This window comes from Solanum lycopersicum, chromosome 5, assembly GCF_036512215.1.
Source record: "Solanum lycopersicum chromosome 5, SLM_r2.1".
NCBI classification, from domain to species: Eukaryota; Viridiplantae; Streptophyta; class Magnoliopsida; order Solanales; family Solanaceae; genus Solanum; species Solanum lycopersicum.
In genome coordinates, this window is record NC_090804.1 from 44,191,368 (window position 1) to 44,212,341 (window position 20,974).

The 20,974-nt window shown below is 34.9% G+C and overlaps 2 protein-coding genes across 5 annotated transcripts; both read right to left on the reverse strand.

Annotated features, from left to right (window-relative positions):
* Window positions 1-7,062: 7,062 nt before the first annotated feature.
* LOC138348832 (uncharacterized) lies at window positions 7,063-8,479 on the reverse strand. The gene is made up of 4 exons (XM_069298412.1): window positions 8,078-8,479; window positions 7,799-7,991; window positions 7,642-7,709; window positions 7,063-7,422 (listed from the first exon to the last, which is right to left on the reverse strand). Exons 1-4 carry the CDS (start codon window positions 8,477-8,479, stop codon window positions 7,063-7,065), a joined length of 1,023 nt encoding a protein of 340 aa, XP_069154513.1.
* On the reverse strand, window positions 7,160-17,921 carry LOC104647435 (uncharacterized). 4 transcript variants are annotated; one of them, XM_069298066.1, is made up of 6 exons: window positions 17,648-17,910; window positions 17,276-17,447; window positions 16,521-16,678; window positions 12,582-16,408; window positions 8,078-12,200; window positions 7,160-7,991 (listed from the first exon to the last, which is right to left on the reverse strand). In XM_069298066.1, the coding sequence occupies exon 5, from the start codon at window positions 9,618-9,620 to the stop codon at window positions 8,550-8,552; it is 1,071 nt and encodes a 356-aa protein (XP_069154167.1). In that variant the 5' UTR covers window positions 9,621-12,200; window positions 12,582-16,408; window positions 16,521-16,678; window positions 17,276-17,447; window positions 17,648-17,910; the 3' UTR covers window positions 7,160-7,991; window positions 8,078-8,549. The 4 variants fall into 4 exon arrangements, 3 of the variants coding, with proteins under 3 accessions (XP_069154167.1, XP_069154166.1, XP_069154168.1); XM_069298065.1 differs by having other exon boundaries at window positions 17,276-17,921; XM_069298067.1 differs by lacking the exon at window positions 17,276-17,447 and having other exon boundaries at window positions 17,648-17,911.
* Window positions 17,922-20,974: the final 3,053 nt, after the last annotated feature.

Consider the following 20,974-nt stretch of genomic DNA (forward strand, 5'->3'; position numbering starts at 1 on the left):
CAATAAGGACATGCTACCTTTTCAGTCATCATCCAACTAGACAGCACCTCGTATGCACGAAAATCATTAATAGTCAACATTAAAGAAGAATGCACACCAAAATTATGCTTAGTTGATATATCATAAGTCAAAGAGCCTTTAAACAACAATTCTTTGAGCTCATCTATCAATGGTTGTAGATAGACATCAATCAAAAAATTTTATCACAGAGACTTGAAATAACACAACTTAGAAAGATGTAGGGGCTCGTCCACATTTTAGGTGGAAGATTATATGGAGTAAGAAATACCAGCTAGCATGAATAGGCGAAGCAACATTAGATAATGATGTAAATTCATCTGCACACAACCCTAATCTAACATTTCTTTGTTCACTAGTAAATTTAGGGTATACGTTATCAAAATGTGTCCTTCTTCATCATCATATGAATGAGGCAAAACACCTGGTAGCCTACTATATTAATGATATAATCTCATATGTGTTGAAAGACTCATCGATGCATACAAAGTATTTAACTTATAAATAAGAGGTACAAAATGCATCTCTTAATAGGGACAATATTTCTGGTCGGAGTTCTCTTATAATGAGTATGTCCACCAAACTTACAATTTTTTAATTCACTATCAGTCTTGTAAACAACATGCATCCATTAACACAATAATGAATTCTACTAGTGCTTTGTATGATAGAAGTTCTTAGGTATGTTAAGCTCCGAATTATCTAATTTCCCCAAAAGATCAACTATTGAGTCCATAGCTGCATTAGGAACATTCCATCTGATTAAATTTTTATTAATCTAACCGTAAAAGACAAGGAAATATGCGGACTCGATTTACATAGTGAACGAATAGACTCTTCTAATTGATCATAGAAGCGTCTTTCTTCTTTATTAAGAGATTCATCAAAATATTTTTCGGGTTCCATCCCACATTGAATCCCAAAAGCATCATTGATCATTTTATGAAACCTATCACATTCAACCTGATGATTTTATGAATCTTATCGCATTCAACCCTATCATCATGTTCAACCCTAATATGACAATGTGGTGCAGGCATATTATATTCATCCACAGGCATCGAACTACAAAACATATTACTCAATCCATCTTTTTCTCCATGATCAATCCATACAAAATCTCTAGGCTTAAATTCGTTGCGATATAAATGAACCATGATTGTATCTGGTTCAAAAAAATTTAAACACCTACATGCACTACAAGCTCACCTAACCAATTCATTATTCTTAAAAATATCAAGTGTCATTGTATGTTCAATAAAATTTCTAACACCGTCAATAAACTCAGCCTTCAAACCACCACCAATTGCACAATGTATATTATACATCCACAAACGATGATTCATCTACAAATATATAGATATTCAATTATATTAATAAATTTAATAATAAATTTACTACATTAAATTAATTTATATTGTTAATATAAATGCTACATTTCAAGATCTATAAAGTTAAAGCTTAATTAATTAATGGATACTAATTAATTAAATTCAAGTTCTAGTTAAGTTCACAATTAATTTTATATTCCTAACTAAGTTTTAAAGTTATTATAAATTAATTAAGTTCAATAAAGTTCAAATTAATTTAAGTTCAAATTAATTTAGGTCAATAAGATTTTCAAGTACTTCAAAATTCTAATTAAATTAAAAAATTCTAATAAAGTTAAAAATTTAGTTCTAATTAATTAAGGTCAACAACATTTTAAGTTCAAGTTATAGTACATTTAAGTTATAATTAATTATAAGTTCGAATTGAAATCCCTAAAATCCCATATTCATACTAGCTAGCTAGTGCTAAAATTCCAAATTTAAATTATTTGTCCTAAAATCTCAAATATAATTCAAACTTGTCCCAAATTTAAAATTCTAACTAGTATTAAAATTACAAATTCAAAGTACTCCTAAAATTAAAAAAATCATACTAGTGCTAAAATCCTAAATTCAAACTATTAGACCTAAAATTTGAAATATATTTCAAACTAGTCCTAAATATTAAATTCAAACTACTCTTAAAATCACAAATTCAAACTATTCCTAAAATCTTAAATCAAACTAACGCTAAAATTTCAAATTCAAACTAGCTAGTCTTAAAATCTCAAATATAATTCAAACTAGTCCTAAATTCAAAATTTAGTCTAGTCTTAAAATCACAAATTCAAGCTAGTCCTAAAATTTCAAAGTCTAACTAGTGCTCAAATCGCAAATTCAAACCAATCTTACAATCCCAAAATCAAACTAATTAACTGTAAAAATACTTCAATTCAAACAAATCCTAAGATAACCGTAATAATCTCTACAATCCAAACTAACAATCAATAAATACAAATTAAATAAAATAATTACAATTAAATTAACTACCAAACACAAAATATACCTCAAATTAAAAAACATTTTGATGAATAATTAAACCCTAACCTTAAAGGAGAAGGAGAGATTGAACAGGAGAAACGAGTGGGACAACTGGTTCGGTAGCAACTGCAACGACAGCTATGACTCACGATGACAGCAACGCGCGGTGGCAGCGGCAGATCAACGAGGATTGGAGAGAAGGAGGAGAGGAGGAGGAGATATTGGAGAAATGGGGAAATGGGGGGGGGGGGGGGGGGTGAATCATATCTCTCTGTATTTAATGAAAAGAGACAGATATCGTCTCTATGTCCGTCGCTTTTTTAAAAAATAGTTGACCAATATTTTGACCAAAAATTTGCAAACTAAGAGACACTGTCCGTCGCTTTTTAAAAATAGTTGACCATGTATTTTGATCAAAAAGTGACAGACAAAAAGATGTTGTACGTCGCTATCGTATACATGACTCTAGCTTTGTATTTCCTTAGTTCTTGAATTACACATGTTACGTCATATATTTTAGACACTTCAGATATACATGACTCAGTTATAAATGCATAATTACCAGATTAATTGTTGCATTCCCATTTTGCATGTTCAATTTTGAGCTATCCAGTATTTACAGAAATTCATATATAGTCAGTTAATTTACAAAATTCATTGGGAGTAGCATAATACCGAGTTGGACTGGGGTTTTGCCTACCCAATAGTCACAACACTACTAGCCGAGTAGGTTGTAAGTCCCCTCTGCGGGCAATCAGTTTAGTGATCACGCCAGCATGCCTTTATACCTTTGATAGGGTATATTGGGTCCTCTCGATGGGGCGTATACATCAGACTCCACATTAGGCCATGTGGTTTTATTATTGATTATTAGTAGCTCCCACAGTTCAGTCAGACTCTCTACATTGACCATTTATCCGTATATTCAGTATTTAGTTTCCGCATGTTATAAATTGGTCATTGCATCCAGTTAACTAAGAAATTAGCACATCACGTTCAGATTATTATACTTTTTTGTGCTTGTTCATTTATGTTTTATTTCAGCTTTACTCTATCCTACATTCTCAGTACCTTTCAAGTACTGACGCATACGTGCGCTACATTTTCTCGTGATGTAGGTTCAGGTTCTCAGCATAGATCAATTTTCTCGAACTCCAATTCAGCAGATTCAGTGGTGAGTCCTCATTCTTCGAGGACAACAGTCATGAGTTTCATTTCAGTCTTTTGTAATTTAGTTTCAGTTTTTGCTAGATTTAGCTGGGGCTTGTCCCAGTATTTCTAGTCTAGTTTAGAGGCTATTTTCAGACATAGTTAGATTCAGCTTAGTATTGAGTTAATATCTGTTTTGTATTAAACTCATTGTTATCAAATATCTAAGTTATAGATTATAGGTATTCCCCATCTTTTCATTTTAAGTATGATTTAGCTTCCGCAACAGTTTATTATCTTAGTGTGTTCATGATCATGCTAGCAGGGTTAGCTTGGGATCACTTGTGGTCCTAGGTTTTGTGTCCGCGTCTCGGGGGTAATTCGGGGCATGACAAAACTTGGTATTTGAGCACTAGGTTCAAGAGTCCTAAGATGTCTGAAAAAGTCGCACTAAGTAGAGTCATTTTCATGGGTGTGAAGTGCACCGCATCTAATGTTCGGGAGGCTGTAAACTGTTTTAGGATAAACTTCACTTTTTTGTTACTGTTATCATGCGTAAGGTATGATTAGATTCCATTCTAACTTGACGTTGTGCGCTTAAGATCATTCCTTCTTGTAGAGCTTAGGCATGGAATGCTAATGCACACAATGCTAACGTAGTTCCTCTAGTACCAATTGAGGAAGTTCAAATGCAGAGTTTCAGAATTCCAATTCAGCTTTGGGCTCAGAGTATGACCAACCAGAATAATCAACAGGTTGAAGTTCCTAGTAAAAAAAATGATCGATCAGTGGCACAAAGTTTGTGATTTTGTTAGGATGAATCCGTCAAAGTTTTTAAGGTCGCATGTTGGTAAGGACCAACAGAAGTTCATTGATAAGATCAAGAAAATATTTGGTGTGATGTCAGTAACTGGTAGTGATATGTGAGATTGGCATCCTTCAAAGTCAAGGATGTGACTCACATATGGTTCACTCAGTGGAAAGACAACGGACATCACTTTGTCTTTAATAACTCAGTATAGCAGTCCAATTCAGTGTTAGTCCTGAAACTCTCTCAGAACCTTTGTTGGTCTCTACTCTAGTCGGTGACCCAGTTACACCTAGATGGGTATACAGAAATTACCCTGTCACAGTATCTCAAAAAGTCACCTCAGCAAATCTAGTAGAGTTAGAAATGGTAGACTTCGATGTCATTCTAACCATGGATTGGTTACACTCATGTTATGCCTCATTCGATTGTAGAACTAGGATTGTTCATTTTCAGTTTCCAGATGAACCAATCTTAGAATGGAAGGGTAGTAGCCTAGCGCCTATGGGTTGATTTATTTCTTACCTTAAGGCCAGAAAGATGATATCTAAGGGTTATCTCTATCATGTAGTTCGGGCTAAGTATGCTAGACTTGAAACCTCATCTCTTAAGTCAGTTCCAATAGTCTTTGAATTTCCAGAAGTATTTCCAAAAGATCTTCCCCGGGTTCCTCTCGAAAGGGAAATCGACTTTGGAATTGATCTCCTTCCAGATACCCAGCCTATTCCCATTCCTCCTTGCAGAATGTCTCCAGCAAAGCTTAAGGAATTGAATGAGCATTTAAAAGACCTTCTAGATAAGGGCTTCATCAGACCAAGTATTTCACCATGGGGTGCACCAGTGTTGTTCGTAAAGAAGAAAGATGGTTCTCTTAGAATGTGCATTGACTATAGATAGTTGAACAAAGTCACAATCACGAATAAGTATCCCATCCCCAGGATTGATGACTTATTTGAACAACTTCAGGGTGCTAGTCATTTCTCAAAGATAGACCTTAGATCGGGTTATCATCAACTCAGAGTCAGAGATAGTGACATTCTAAAAACAGTCTTCAGAACTCGGTATGGTCATTATGAATTTGTAGTTATGTCGTTTGGACTAACCAATGCTCCTGCAGCTTTCATGGATTTGATGAACAGAGTGTTCAAACACTACTTAGACTTGTTCATTATCATCTTCATTGATGATATCCTCATTTACTCTAGGAGTGAGGAAGAACATGCAAGTCATTTTAGAGTTGTTCTGCAGACTCTCAAAGATCGCCAATTATTCGCTAAGTTTAGTAAATGTGAGCTTTTGTTGAAATTTGTTGCTTTCCTTGGTCGTATTATATCTAGAGAAGGGATCCGCGTAGATTCACAAAAGATAGAAGCAGTGAAACAATTGACAAGACCTGCCTCTACTACAGATATCAGATGTTTCTTAGGTCTAGCAGTTTATTAAAGAAGGTTCGTGGAAGGATTTTCATCCATAGCCTCACCATTGACTAGGTTGACTTAGAATTTGGTCAAGTTCCAATAGTCAGATGATTGTGAGAAAAGCTTCGCAGAATTGGAAACTAGATTGACTAGAGCTCCTGTCTTGAGTCTACCAGAGGGTTCAAATTGTTATGTGATCTATTGCGATGCATCCAGAGTTGGCCTTGGTTGTGTGTTGATGCAAAGAGATAAGGTTATATCTTATGCCTCTAGAAAGCTTAAGGTGCATGAGAATAACTATCCAACTCATGACCTAGAGCTTGCAGCAGTGGTGTTTGCACTCAAGATATGGAGACACTACTTGTATGGTGTTCATGTAGATGTGTTCACCGATCATAAGAGCCTTCAGTATGTGTTCACCTAGAAACAGTTGAATCTTTGCCAGAGGAGATGGCTTGAGTTCCTTAAAGATTATGATATGAGTGTGCATTATCATCTTGGAAAGGTGAATATAGTGGTGATGCTCTTAGTAGATTATCTATGGGTAGTGTAACCCATGTTGAGGAAAACAGAAAGGAGCTAGTGAAGGATGTTCACAGGCTTGCTCGCTTGGGAGTTCGCCTTATGAGCATATCAGACAGCGGTGTAACAGTACAGAATGGGGCTGAATCGTCTTTGGTAGTGGAGGTTAAGCAAAAGTAAGAGAGTGATCCGATCTTGCTTGAACTAAAGGGTGCACTCAACAATCAGAGAGTGGAGGTTTTCTTCCAAGGGGGAGATGGTGTACTTTGCTACTAAGGAAGATTTTGTGTTCCTGATGTGGGAGAGTTGAGGCAGCATATTCTTGCAGATGCTCATAACTCCAGGTATTCTATTCATCCACGTGCCACTAAGATGTACTGCAATCTGAGGGAAGTCTATTGGTGGAATGGCATGAAGAGAGATATAGCAGATTTTGTTAGTAAATGCCCCAATTGCCAGCAAGTCAAGATAGAACATCAGAAACCCAGAGGTATGACTCAAGAGATCGATATTCCTACTTGGAAGTGGGATGTGATAAATATGGATTTCATCACAGGGTTACCTTGTACTCGCAGACAGCATGACTCAATTTGGGTGATAGTTGATAGGATGACTAAGTCTTCTCACTTTTTGGCGGTCAAGACTACATAATCGGCAGAGGACTATGCCAAGCTTTACCCTACTGAAATTGTGAGGTAGCATGGGGTTCCTTTGTCTATCATCTCAGATAGAGGTCCTCAGTTTACCTCTCATTTCTAGAAGTCATTTCAAAAAGGTCTTGGTACTCAAGTTAACCTTAGTACAACATTTCATCCACAGACGGATGGGCAGGCAGACTTTTATTGTGTCCTTGTGTGCCACATTTGCTACAAGTCATTACAGCACCTCTTTTGCTCAACTTTCCAATTTTTCCGCTTTCATCTGCTTCCTTTCTTCTAACCTTAACTGGTCTTCCATGCAACTTTCTGATCTTTGGTGGCTTTACAATTGGATTATTTGAGGTTGACCACATTTTCATGTTATTCATTGGCTGAATAAAATGGGCATATGTGCTGAGGTAGGTTTCCTTGCTATAACAGCTAGCCACATAATGGATTGGTTCCAAGTTTTTGTAATGAAGGGCAGCAACACCATGAGGACAAGGAATTCCACTAAGCTGTCAGGATCTGCAACTACACCTCCTATTAACAATGTCCACAGTGTGTGTAAACCCATGGTGTTTAATCTCAAAACCTCTTTCTCCATTCCAAGTCAAGTTACATTGCATAGACTTTTGAATGTTTTCTTGCAAAATCTTCAAAGATATAGGAGATATATCAGTGATCCAAGTGTTTGAGAACTCTCTCAAATCACCAATTCTTTTCATCATCTTCACCCTTATCTCCTCAAACATTGTAATGATGGTTTTATACCTTGCAGACACTATCCAAGCATTAAAGCTTTCTGCCATATTGTTGTCCACAACATCACATTGCTATATTCTTCAAAATACTTCTTGCACCATGTATTCTACCATAAAAGATTATCTAAACCTTCTTGTCCTAATTTCCTCATTGTCTCTATATTGTCCTTCATCTCAGCTTCAAATGTGGATTTAGAAATCCTCCAAAACACTCTTCTTCTTTCAACTCCTTTCCAATTTTTTGACCAATTTGCAATAACATGTCTTGCACATTTTCTATGTTCAACAAGTGGCAATAAAGTATCCACAGCAATTTCTAGTCCCTAACATACCAACATAACAGAAAAAGAATCAATTAAAGTGCAAAACTCAACAACAATAAAATAGTAAGATGGATATCAGTAATTACCTTTTGCATATCACTAATGATGGATAGTTGATGCCCTTCTCCAAGTTCAAGATCATTCTTTACTAGTTCAAGAAACCATGTCCAGGTATACTGATTCTCAACCTCAACAACTGCCCAAGCAATAGGGAGCATTTGGTTGTTTCCATCTCTACAAACTGCCACTAACAACTGGCCTTTACACACACCTTTGAGAAAACACCCATCAAAACCAATCAACCTTCTAGCACCTCCAAAAAATGCTTTCTTTAAAGCATTGAAGCAAACATAAAATCCTTCAAAAAATTTCTGCCTAGTTTCAGAATCTTCTCCAACCTTCACTACACAAGTACTACCTGGATTACTCCTTAATATTTCATCTCTATAATCAAAAATCCTACCATACTCCACAATGTGATCACCCATGATCTCTTGTAACACTCTAGCCCTAGCTCTTCTCACTGTTGTCCTACCAACATTAATATCCAACTCCTTTCTAATAATGTCCTGCAACAAGACAATTTGGCTGTTGAGTTATTCTTTCTTTGTATTTGGTGGCCGAAAACTTTGAGTTGCACAGGTAGTTATGAGTTGATGTCAAACATTTATGGATAGGGTTGTATGTTTTCACAATGAAATCTCCACTAGTTTTATCCTTACTTGCACACAACAACCAAGGACAACTCTCTTTACAACATCTCACTCTAACTCTGCCAGGCTCATTTACATATTTTTCAATTTGAATATGTTCTTGGGTTGCATATTTTGTCACTGCCACTCTAAATTCTTCAACAGTTCCAAAAACCAGTCCTAATTCCCAAACAATCTTTTCAGCAGTTGTATCAAACACAACTCTATTTGGGGTTTTCTTCCTCCTAACAGGTTTATGCACTACCTGATCAACCTCTTCACCATCTATTTCAAAGTTAGGAACTTCATCTCTTAGATAATAAGGTTCATCACCTCCTAGCTTACCAACTAAGCTTTCCCTAATACCATTATTTGTCTCATCATACCCTATATCTGGACCTTTCTCATTAACATTAATCTGATCTGAAGTAGTTCCCCTACTTCTCCTTTGTGACCTTTTGAAATGCCTCTTGGTTGCCCTTATATCTACATACTCTTGATGAACATCACTGTCAACCTTAGTATCTTCACTAGTATCCCCTTCAGATCCTGATTCATCTTCCACTTCATCATCAGTTGGATCATCATCTATTATAGGATAATCAGATGAAGGAGGAGGCACAATAGAAGGAGATGGTGGAGGCACAGTAGAAGACTGAGCTTCAAATGGAGTGCTGGAAGTTTCAGAAGGACCAGTTGTAGGGATGGAAGGAAAAGTAGAAGTAGGAGGCTGATTATTAGGGTTAGAAGTCTCATTAAAAGATTCCTCACCTACCCCACTTTCAGTCACATGGGGGACAAACTCCAATCCAAGTGGGGCCTGATTAGCTTCACTAACCCCATGAAAAACATACACCTCCACTGTATCCCCATCATTCATCATATTGAAAAGGGTCAAATATAACCTTATCATTATCAACAAGGACCAATAACCCATCCCACTTGATGAAAAAATCACAATCTATTGTATATCCTAGTTCCTTTATGTAGTCCCTCAACTCAAAATAAGACATCCTATCAACATCTACATCTAGGAATTCTGTCACATGCCCCCCAATATATTTAGGTGGTAGACCAAATTCTATTTCCCCCCATGATACCATCTTAAAGTTATAAGAGTAAAAGTCATCCTGAAAAATCATGTAACAACAACAAACACAATTCAAACACACATTTCAATAACTAACTCTAACAAGTTGTACACAACAAACATAATCACTAACAAACAACAACAACAGAAACACTAACTAACAAAAGTAGAATAAAGCACTAACATTAAGCTTTAACAGTACTAACAGAACAAAAACACTAACAATAGCAGTTATTAGTATACAAATTGAAGTCTACAAATGTATAAGAGACAAATAATAAGATTCGAACTAAGTGGATAACATCTAACCCTAACCTAAAACACAATCACAAAACCCTGATCACTAACAGTTGCACTAAGTCAATAACACAATACCCTACACTAAGTCGATTACCCAACATACTCAAAAATATCCTAACAATGGCAACTGTAGGAGGTCTATTCTAACACTTCTACAATATAATAATCCATAAAATGAGAATAATCGAGAAAAAAAGTGCAGATTTTAGAACCCTAACCTATTAGACCTTCAATCTCCAAGAATCTTCACAAATACACATCAACAACGATCAACAATGATCAACAACGAGATTGTCAACAACAACACTATCGTCAACAAGAACATTGTGTATTTCGTTTGATTTTTTAGGGAAAAGTTGAGAAATGAAATGAAAAGGAGTTCACGAATAATCTTCAAAAAAAAGGGTGGGGTTGGGTTACCTAGAGAGTGAGCAACACGCGCATTACATAGACGATGGAATGAGTAAAAATGGCCAATTTACAACAATATATAGTTGTTAAGTGGTGTGATAGGACACTTTAAAAGTTTAGGTGTCTTTATGCAAATATGGGACAACTTCGATGGTGTCTTTATGTCTTTTCTCTTCATTAAAACTAAAACACTATATTGTCTTACATACAAGATTACATAGTAACAAACATTAATAATGTAAAAGAAAATGAAACTTATTACATCTTATCATTTATCCTTCATAACATAAGATAAATAAATGACTATAAAAATACATATCAGGATTTGTAACATAAGTAATGGCCGGTGTCAATGAGTCACTAAACACGAGCAAAGCATACAAATATTTAATTATGAAGAAGAGGAGGAAGAGGTTTAGAATATTCGTTGTTTAAAAATGATACAAAATTCCTCTATTTATAGACAACAAATGGTACTGTGAACAAATGTTTATTGAGTCTTATCGGAAAGGATATATTATTTGAAAAAGTTGAAACCCTTCGAAAGTTCACAACTTTTCATAAGTCATAATTTTTCATAAAAGTCGCAACTCTTCACTAAAGTCACAACTTTTCATAAAAATTGCACATCTTCATTAAAGTCACAATTTTTCATAAATTGTTGAAAGAAGTTAAATGAAACACGTCAAAGGAATAGGTTACATGAAGATGCCTAACGAGTTAAAGTTCGAGTTACACTAAGACTAGACTACTAATTTTAAATTATGTACAAGTTTATATTTTGTATGACTTAAAGTTGATGTAGTCGACTATGATAAGGTGTAAATAATATATTTGTGTTGTATTAGGATTCCTAGTGTAGCTAGTATGAGACTCTTCTCCTGTATAAGGAGTATGTAACTCAATCATTCAATTATCAATAAAATCCTTGATTCTTCACATATACATGAGAATTCTACATGGTATCCGTGATTGTAAAAATAAGTCTAAGGCCAAAGTGTGAGTGCCTTTGATGTACCTGTCACCATCCCATTTTAGGCCTAACGCCACCCTAGTAAAGTGTAGCATAAACTAGCAAAAAGTGTGGTCTTTGATAAAAGGCTACACTTTTAGATTTTAAGCAACACTTTTTAGGGAGTGATCAAAAGGAGTGTAACCTTTGACATTAGGTAACAAGTTAGAAATGTCACCATAGCAGGTAAACTTAAAAAGCGTTGCCAAAGAGCTATAAAGGGCACGCTTTGTAGTAACTATTAGCAACACCTTTTATCTGGTTATACTACACTTAAAATGTGATCTTTGCTTTGTTATTGGTCACGTTTAAAAAGTGGTCTTTCATATCTCATCGAAAACAACACTTTTTAAGTGTGACAATGTTTCGTAGAATTTTTGTAGCCAATATTTTTCATCTTTAACAATAATAATTTTTATTTGCATATTATCAATAATCATATAATTAAATATATAAGTGATATAAACCAAAAAATTAGCTAATAAATTAATCGAAGCTATATATATTGAATAAGCTTTGAAAACATGTCTTGTAACAACCAATACTTAGAATTTGATTGCCTAAAGATCTCCACTATCAATATATTCCAAAAAATCAAAGGCATTAAAACAAATATGACAATAGTACAAAAGCTCTTCATCGTTCAATGCAATAGATCGAATTTACTTCTCACCACTAATCAAAATTCAATTACCGATATTTTTCTGCACATTTTAAAATAAAATTATAAGTTAGTGAAATAAATCATGCATTCAATATGCTCGATACTAGTCGTTTTTAATAATCATAAGATTTTGTCATGAATGGCATTCTCTACAGATAGGGTTCCTCAGTCCTTTGTGGAGGATGACATTGAGAACTCTATTTGCAGTTGGTGTTTTAAAGAAAAATTAACATGATGACGGAGGCAAGTTTTTTTAATTTTCACGGACATAAAGCTGCTGATATATGTTGGTCGCCATAATCTTCATGCTTAGATTCGTAGGAGATGACATTGAATTTACTGGCTATAGAATTGCAAAGAATTAACATATAAAAGAGGAACATTCATATGCTTCTAACATTCTTTTTATCGGATTATGTACCTTTTTTTCATTTCCAGTGTCATTTTGTTTGGATGGAAAGACCTCTTTCTGCTTCTCTTGATTGGAATTAGAGTTGCTAATTGCTAATTGCTACTAGGAATAGCCTGTGTACTTGAAATTACTCCCATCAGACCCTCTAGAAACTTTCTGCTTCTTAGGCTTGACTTCTAAATCCTTTTTGAGTAAAACTTGCTGCCTGTAGACCAGTAAATATCTTAATTTGGCTCCTTGAACATTTGAGGACAAAAAAGTATCAAGCTGTAAAAATTACTCACCTTCTGATTACTGAGGCATAAAAACTAGGAGAAAAAGACTAGGGAGAATACTTGGAAAGAAAATGTGTCTAAAGTAAGAATGTAAAATAAGTCAATTGTACCTGATTCCAATTTTTGGCTTGGGCTCAACCCGAAGTGGAGGGGGAACAGATGCAGGTAAATAATAAGTAAGAATGTAAAAGAAGTCAATTGTACCTGATTCCAATTTTTGGCTTGGGCTCAACCCGAAGTGGAGGGGGAACAGATGCAGGTAAATAATAAGTAAGAATGTAAAATAAGTCAATTGTACCTGATTCCAATTTTTGGCTTGGGCTCAACCCGAAGTGGAGGGGGAACAGATGCAGGTAAATAATAAGTAAGAATGTAAAATAAGTCAATTGTACCTGATTCCAATTTTTGGCTTGGGCTCAACCCGAAGTGGAGGGGGAACAGATGCAGGCAAATAATAAGCAAAAACTTAGTTTAAATTAGTCACGCAATACATAGAAGATTTTAATGGTTATAGTACTTGATAACTGTACATATCTGTGTTTTTTGGGGATAAGTTTTATGTGTCCTAACTTTCGCAAACCACAACACATCCTCTATGCTAGCAAAGCTAAAATCCGACGGGTTAAATCATTAAATCAATCTTTTTAATAACTCTATGTGTAAATGAGATTCAACAGACATCAATTTAAAATTCTTGTCACCATTCAATATTATTATGCAGTGGCATCAAAGAAGAAACAAACAAAAAGGATATCTTGAATGCTTGAAATGCACGTTTTTGAGAGCAGAAGACGTTCAGCATTCTCCTCGGCTCCCATCTGCTTATTGAGGTAAAGCAAGTCATCGTTGTCAAGGGCTACAATATATAACTTAAACAAGGTTCAAGAAACTATTCCACATTTCCATTATATGGACAGACTAATGTACCAAAGTAAAAAAAAGAAGAAGCAATTATTGTGAGAAAGAATCTATACTGCCTCTTCCATGAAGGTAACCTCCATGTTCCCAGCAACCTCTTGCATCTGAACATGTCAAGAACCCAGTAGGAAAAACTAGGATCCATGTCAGGGCATTTATCAGAAATTGGGGCATGTTACGATGTTATAACATAATCTAACCCTGAAAAGACTTCAAATTACATGTTTAGTTCAGGCAGCACTGGATCAGAACATCAATTCCAACTCCAAGTCCACTTCAGGCCAAAGAACAGGGGCAGCAGGAGAGTAATCTTAAGATACTCTAATGCAGACATGTAAATCAGGATAGAAGTGGCACAAAACAAAGCATGAAAAAAGAGGAAACTCAACACAAAAAAACATCAAATGTATGCTTTTTTTATCAATGTAAGCTGGGATATCGAAAGATCATTCAAACTACACCTCCAGATCTTTTCCTGACCATTCTTGCAACTCAAATTCACTACTATCCCATTGTTTCTGATCAACCAATCTGGAAACCTTTGTCTGAGTACATACAGTTATAGAAGGGCTCAACTCTTACCAGAATTTCTTGCACTTTATTATCGCAGATTGCAGCAGCTATATAAGAGTAATTGATTATAGCATATTGCAGCAGCTGAGTTAAGTGCAAGCTATAACCTATTGTACAGTGTTTTGGGAAGCGAGAAGCGGAAAAAAGCGACGAGGGCTTGGTTCACAGAAGCGTGAAGCGAAGCGGCGCTTTTTTTAAAAAAGCGACATTTAGTATAAAAAAAAAAAAATATTAAATAACTAAATAGAGGTAATATAGTCTTAGATTGAAAGAAATTACATAGGCAAAAATATTCATAAGTCATAACATATAAAGCAAAAAATCAAAAACATAATTAAATCACAAAGATTCAAACTCCTATTCTTCAACAAGGCTGCTAGACTGATCACAAAAAAAAAAGCATAAGAATTGAAAAAAAAAACAGAGGAGGCAGCAGTCAGTAATTAGAAACAGAGAAGGCAGCAGAGATGAAGAAAAGAAGAGAAGAAGAAGAAAAAACTAGAGTAGTCGAAACTCAGAAAGATGAAGAGATGAAGCACAGGCGAAGATTGTATATTTCAGGAGAAAAGAAACGCATAGAGATGAACTAATCAACATTAGCTAAAAAAGAGATGAACAAAAAGTTACCTGCAGTCGCGGTCGAGGTTGAAGAGAGAGGCAGCCTCAGTCAAGATCGTCATAAGAGAAAGAAGGGAAAGAAGTATTGGGAAAGAAGAGTCGCGAGGAGAGAAAGAAGGGAAAGAGTCGTGAAAGAAGAGTCGTGAGGAGAGAGAAGGTTATATTTCAGATTATTTTTTAAAAAAAAAACTAATTTTTTTTAAAAAAAAACCTAATTGTAGCTTTTTTTATAAAAAGCGCTCTTTATTGCGCTTTTGCCTTAGGGTTGCTTCTTGCTTCTTCATCTGAAGCGAGAGCTTTTTTCAGATCGCCTCGCCTCAAGATAAAAAAGCGCACAAGGGTCGCCTTGCTTTGAAGCGCGCTTTTCACAACACTGCTATTGTATGTAATGTAAGTTGATTCTATCACATGTACACTGATTCTATAAATTGCAGACACAAGATCGTAGTAGAGAAGCTTGAGCCAAAACTACAAGGGAAAAAACCAGAAGATCAACAAGAAGGTAATTTTGATTCAAAAAATTGTTGTGAAGCCTGGAGTTAACTACTTATTTCAAAAGCTAAAACCTAAAAGTAAATTCAAATATGCTCTTAGATTTAGCTACTTATTTGAAACTTCAATGAGAAAACACGAAAAGTTCTATTATTTAACTCTAGTTTTACAAAATAAGAAATTGGTAATAGAATCAAGGCTCTACAACTCTCATGAGTAACACAGACCACGCAAAATAGCAATCCAGAAGCAGATATACCACCTTATGTAAAAGTTATCTCTTACAAAACCAAGACTGTTAACTGCACATCAACTAGAAAGGATGCAAAAATGTTGTCTCTAAACTGCAGGGACTTAGAAAACACACAGATATGTCCATGAAAATGCAATATATATACGACCGAGCAAGCTGTTAGTGAACATCTTTGTACTTTATAGAATTCACTAACAATTAGTAACCAACACACTTAAGCCTATGTAATATGTCAAATGAAAGAAATAATCCCTTTGACAAACAATGATAAACTAAGGTATCCTGTCAATTAAATTGGCAGCTTGGGACTATGCTCTTGATAACTACTTTTGGAATTTATTGTGCAGAATCTCACAACATTAAATAATAGGTCAACATATACGAAGTTCAATCACTACAACAACAAAACGGAAAAACCATGGAATATAGATCTCAACCAGCTAATAGATAGTAGGCTAAAATTCATATTTCTCATAATTGTTTCACAAATTTAACCACGAAAAGTAGCAAAAATTATAAGCAAGGCAAACATAAGTAGAACTACATAGTAGATGAATAAGATTCAAGTTCATATCAAAACTAACACCTGCAGCATTCTCAACAAGAAACTGCATCTCCTTATTGACAATTGAAGCAAGCTTACATCATTCTTCCTCTCCTACCACCCTTTATGTGAGTGCTATCATTTGGAATTGGAGTCACGTCCTCTGCAAGATAATTTAGAAAGTTATATGATTCATCAACAGTTTCACTCCACATATGTGTTTCTCACAAAAATAGATAATTCTAACATTTTGATACACAAAAGCTAAACATTACCTATACGACCAATTTTCATTCCAGAACGAGCAAGAGCTCTTAGAGCAGACAGAGCACCAGGTCCAGGTGTTTTCGTCTTGTTTCCACTAGTGGCTTGAAGCTTGATGTGAAGCAAGCATAGTAGCTTATGGGGAAGATTCATCCCTATCAGCTTTGACCTTCATCCCACATATTTAAAACAGGTTACAAGAGAGATTCATTACAACACTTCTAAAAAATAATAAGACAAGGGCAAAGAGCAGAAATATAGACAAGCTTTGGAATTGTTAAAACATCAACTGAAAATATAGAAACCTTTCTAGTTCGATAATTGTTGCACTAGTACGACAAATAGATAGAAAAGGTTCATGATATTTAGGATGAATTTAAGTAGGGCCGCATTGTCAAAGTGAAAGTAAAAGCATACTTTATACCCTATATCAAGAGTAGAAATGCTATGCAGAATTTGAAGTATCCCTAAAATAGTTACAATAACACCAGACTCGCGAACATGAACTGAAATTTCAATAAGCTTTGGCTTATAGCGTAGCTCATCACAAACAGTGAACAGTCTGAGACTAAACCAAAACTCGAGATTCATTAGGCCTTTGACGGTTTAAGGGAAATCAACAAATCTAAAAGAGAAAAATAAGGCAAAGAATTAACATAATATCATGCCAACAACACAAGAATATGAGAACCCTAAAGCTAAATGTGTAACCATAGCAATAAACCCATATGCCATAAATTTAGACTTTCAAAGATAAAAAGTTTACCTGTAAAACCCTATTCCAACAAATCCAACAAAATCCTTTCATTGTGATGAAGCTATAACACACCATCTTCTGAAGTGAAGCACTCAGTTCTATACTATTCATCATCTTGACTAGAACAGCGCAAAAGAAAATAGATTTGGAGGAATTTTGTTCTTCACGCTGATTAGATAAGCTAGACGAGAGATTCACGATGAGCGAATTTTCATATTAGGAGCAAAATCGTTGGCAGATCGTAAAGAACAAAGTCAGTTGATTAGGAACAAAATGGAAGTCAGATCGTAGGAGCAAAATCTTAGTCATCTTAGGAGCGATTCATTCCTTGAATTTGCTGAAGAAATCGTAGCAAAATTATAGTGAAAAATGAAGAGATACCTGTTAATTTGTGAGCCCTTGAAACGTTTCACATTTGGACCAATTTTGTTCTTCAAAAAATTGGGAAAAATTTAATATTTTGAGCAAATTTTGTTTCTTCAAATATTATAAAAAAAATTTATGATTAGTGGCAAAGACCTAAGAGTTGAAAGGTTTTATGTTTATGATATTTTTTTCCAAAATCAAAATTGGAGCGAGACTTTGAAAATGGTAGAGGGATATAAATTTTTTGGAGAAACATTAAGGCTACTGTTGTTTTTTTAATTTTTAAAATAGCACACTTTTAAAGTGTGGTCATACATAAAAATAGTTGTTTTCAATTATTTCATAATATAAAAACACTTATAAAGTGTAGCATATACCATTAAAGAGCATGCTTTATAAGTGTTGTCAAAATTATCAAAATCAAAAGTTAAAAATTTTGGCTACACTTTAAAAGTGTATTCAAAAATATTTTAGGTAACACTTACAAGTGTTGTCCAGATTTAGTTTTGTCGTAGACCTAAAATGGTGTAGTGTGTGGACCATCAAACTGACAATGCTACACTCCAGTCAACTACTTCGGTTGATGTATCAGTTGAGGTACTTCATGACCAAAAGGGCATCATATGATCACTTGTCACAAGGCGAAGGAACATCACTTATCACTTGTTGCTCACAACAACAAAGACATTCTGAAGGAACCAAACACTATTAAGGAAGCACTTAAGTCACCTCATTAGCTTGTAGAAATGCAAGAGGAAATCAATGTTTTACACACTAACAAGACATGAATATCGGTGCCCAAATCTCCTGGTATAAATTTGGTTGACTCAAAATGGGTGTTTAAGACCAAATTAAAAGCTGATGAAATAATAGACAGATACAAGGCCAAAATTGTGGCCAGAGGATTCTCTCAGCTTGAAGGCATCGACTTTGAAGAAACTTTTAGCCTTGTGGTTAAAGCAACAACCATTAGCGTAGTTTTATTCGTTGCCATCAGCTCAAAGTTGGAAGTTAGACAACTCGATGTAAAAAATACATTTCTTCATGGATCTTACAAGAGGATGTGTGCATGAGTCAACCTTCTGTATTTATTGATCCCAAGTATCCTCATCATGTGTGTCTACTTAAAAAGGTGTTGTATGGTCTTAAACAAGCACCAAGAGCCTGATTTGATAGGTTAAGCATGCATCTCCTAAACCTTGGCTTCATCTATAGTAAGGCAGATTCTTCATTATTTATATTGCAATATCACAAAGGCATCATATTTCTCTTGTTATATGTGGATGATATTGTTATAACAAGTAGCAATTCATTGCATGTCTCAGAATTGGTTCAACAACTTGGAAAAGAATTTGTCATGAAAGATCTTGGCTCTTTTCACTTCTTTCTTAGAATTGAGGTTAAGTATTTTAATGAGGGTATCCACTTAAGCCAGAGCAAGTATGCAGCTAAGCTGCTAGACAAGACTGAATGACTTTTACAAAGGCTGCAGCCACTCCTTTGGCTCAAAAGCATGGTCTACATGAAGTTGTGGGAAGCCTGGTTAAAGCATCTTTTTACCAAATGATAGTAGGAAGCCTTCAAAACTTGACTCTCACAAACCCGGATATTATTCATGTTCTGAATTTAGGAAGACAATTTATGCAAAATTTGAACAGTGAACATCTTCAAGGGGTAAAAAGGATTCTCAAGTACATCAAAGGCACTCTGCACTTTGGCTTATTTCACAATCATCATGTAGGTTGTATGGATACTCAGATGTTGATTGGGGAGGTTGTACCACCACTAGGAGATTAACTACAGGCTATATCATCTACCTAGGTGCAAACTGTATTTTTGGACCTCCAAGAAACAGTCCACAGTTGCTCCTTCAAGTTTTGAAGCTGAGTATAAAGCACTTGCCTCCACTACATCAGAATGACATGAATCATGTATCTACTTCATCACCTAGGGGTGTTTCTTTGATCTGTACCTACATTGTAAGTGACAATATGAGTGCTTTGTACATGACAGTTAATCCAGTTATGCATGCTAGAAATTTTACATGTTGAAATGGACTATCATTTTGTTGATGAGAATGTGGCCAAAGGACAACTTGTTACTCAGTTTGTGAGGTCTAAGGATCAGCTAGCAGAAATTCATACAAAAACATTAACCAAATAAGTTTTTGCTGAGTTTCGTCACAAGCTAGGAGTTTGTGAGGTTTAAGGATCAGCTAGCAGATATTTGTGTTGTATTCGGATTCCTAGTGTAGCTATTGTAGGACTCTTCTCCTAGATAAGGAGTATGTAACTCAATCGTTCAATTATCAATACAATCCTTCACTCTTCACATATTTGCGAGAATTTTACATAAATGTCACAGCTTCTCATGAAAGGAAAAGATTAGTTTTGAAAGTAAATAAATTGAAAGAAAATTATTATTTGTGATGACGCCATGTAGGATTCGTTTGACTCCAATAATATTTGGGAAAAATTTGAGATGTGATGTTTGGTCATATAACTTGTCAAATATATTTGCCAATGATCCCAAGTACTAGAAAAAACTAGTATTTGGGCCAAATTCTAATATTTGGGAATTTTAAAACTATTTGCCAAACTTTTATGTTTTATGTAAAAGTAGTCATTATTTATTAATTATAACTAATATTTGTTACTGTCTCCTCCGAAAAAGTTTGTGTTCTAATTTGAGTGATAAAATTGATGAAAAAAACAATAGTGTTTAATGAGTTAAAATTATAATCGAATCAATGACGAGTTTGAATATGCGATTAATGTATTGTCTTATCTATGTTGTTATTTTGTTATTGTTGATTGTTATCAATTATATTATAAGGTTATGTTTTAACAAAACATATTCATTATATATAAAAGAGAAAATAGTCTAGAACCCCTCCAACCTATACCCGAAATCCTAACTAAACACTCCAACTTCACCGGTGTCCCATTACCCACATAAACTATATTTTTATAATTTTTCTACCTGCCTAAGTCATGACCTCAACACATAAACCAAACAAGTTGTCATGCGTGATTACACGAGCTGGGACCCCTCACCTTGAAACTCTCATTTCTTGTTTTTCTCCCTTTTCTAGTTTTTCCCCTCCATTTCCCTCCTAAACTGAAAACAGAACAAAGGAACAAAGAGAAATCCAAAAACCCTTTTTTCTCATGTTCATCTCCATCTACAATTTTTAGACTAAAAAATGAATCGTCAAAAGAAATATAGCAAGAATACAAGAGAAAAAACACATACACCATAGCATGCGCAAAATCAAAATCTTCTTTTTGGATTTAATTTCGACCAAGAAAATTTACAACTTTAGCAAAATTCCGTGTTTGC

Bases quoted from the DNA above. Each gene is read 5' to 3' on its own strand.
- LOC104647435 (XM_069298065.1), bottom strand. From the start codon at position 9,620: ATGGGTTATTGGTCCTTGTTGATAATGATAAGGTTATATTTGACCCTT.
- LOC138348832 (XM_069298412.1), bottom strand. From the start codon at position 8,479: ATGGGTGATCACATTGTGGAGTATGGTAGGATTTTTGATTATAGAGAT. The intron at 7,710-7,798 runs GTTTAGATAATC...ACAATATGGCAG, and splicing joins GAGGAAATTAGGACAAGAAG to AAAGCTTTAATGCTTGGATA. The intron at 7,423-7,641 runs GTGAAGATGATG...AGATCCTGACAG, and splicing joins CAATGTTTGAGGAGATAAGG to CTTAGTGGAATTCCTTGTCC.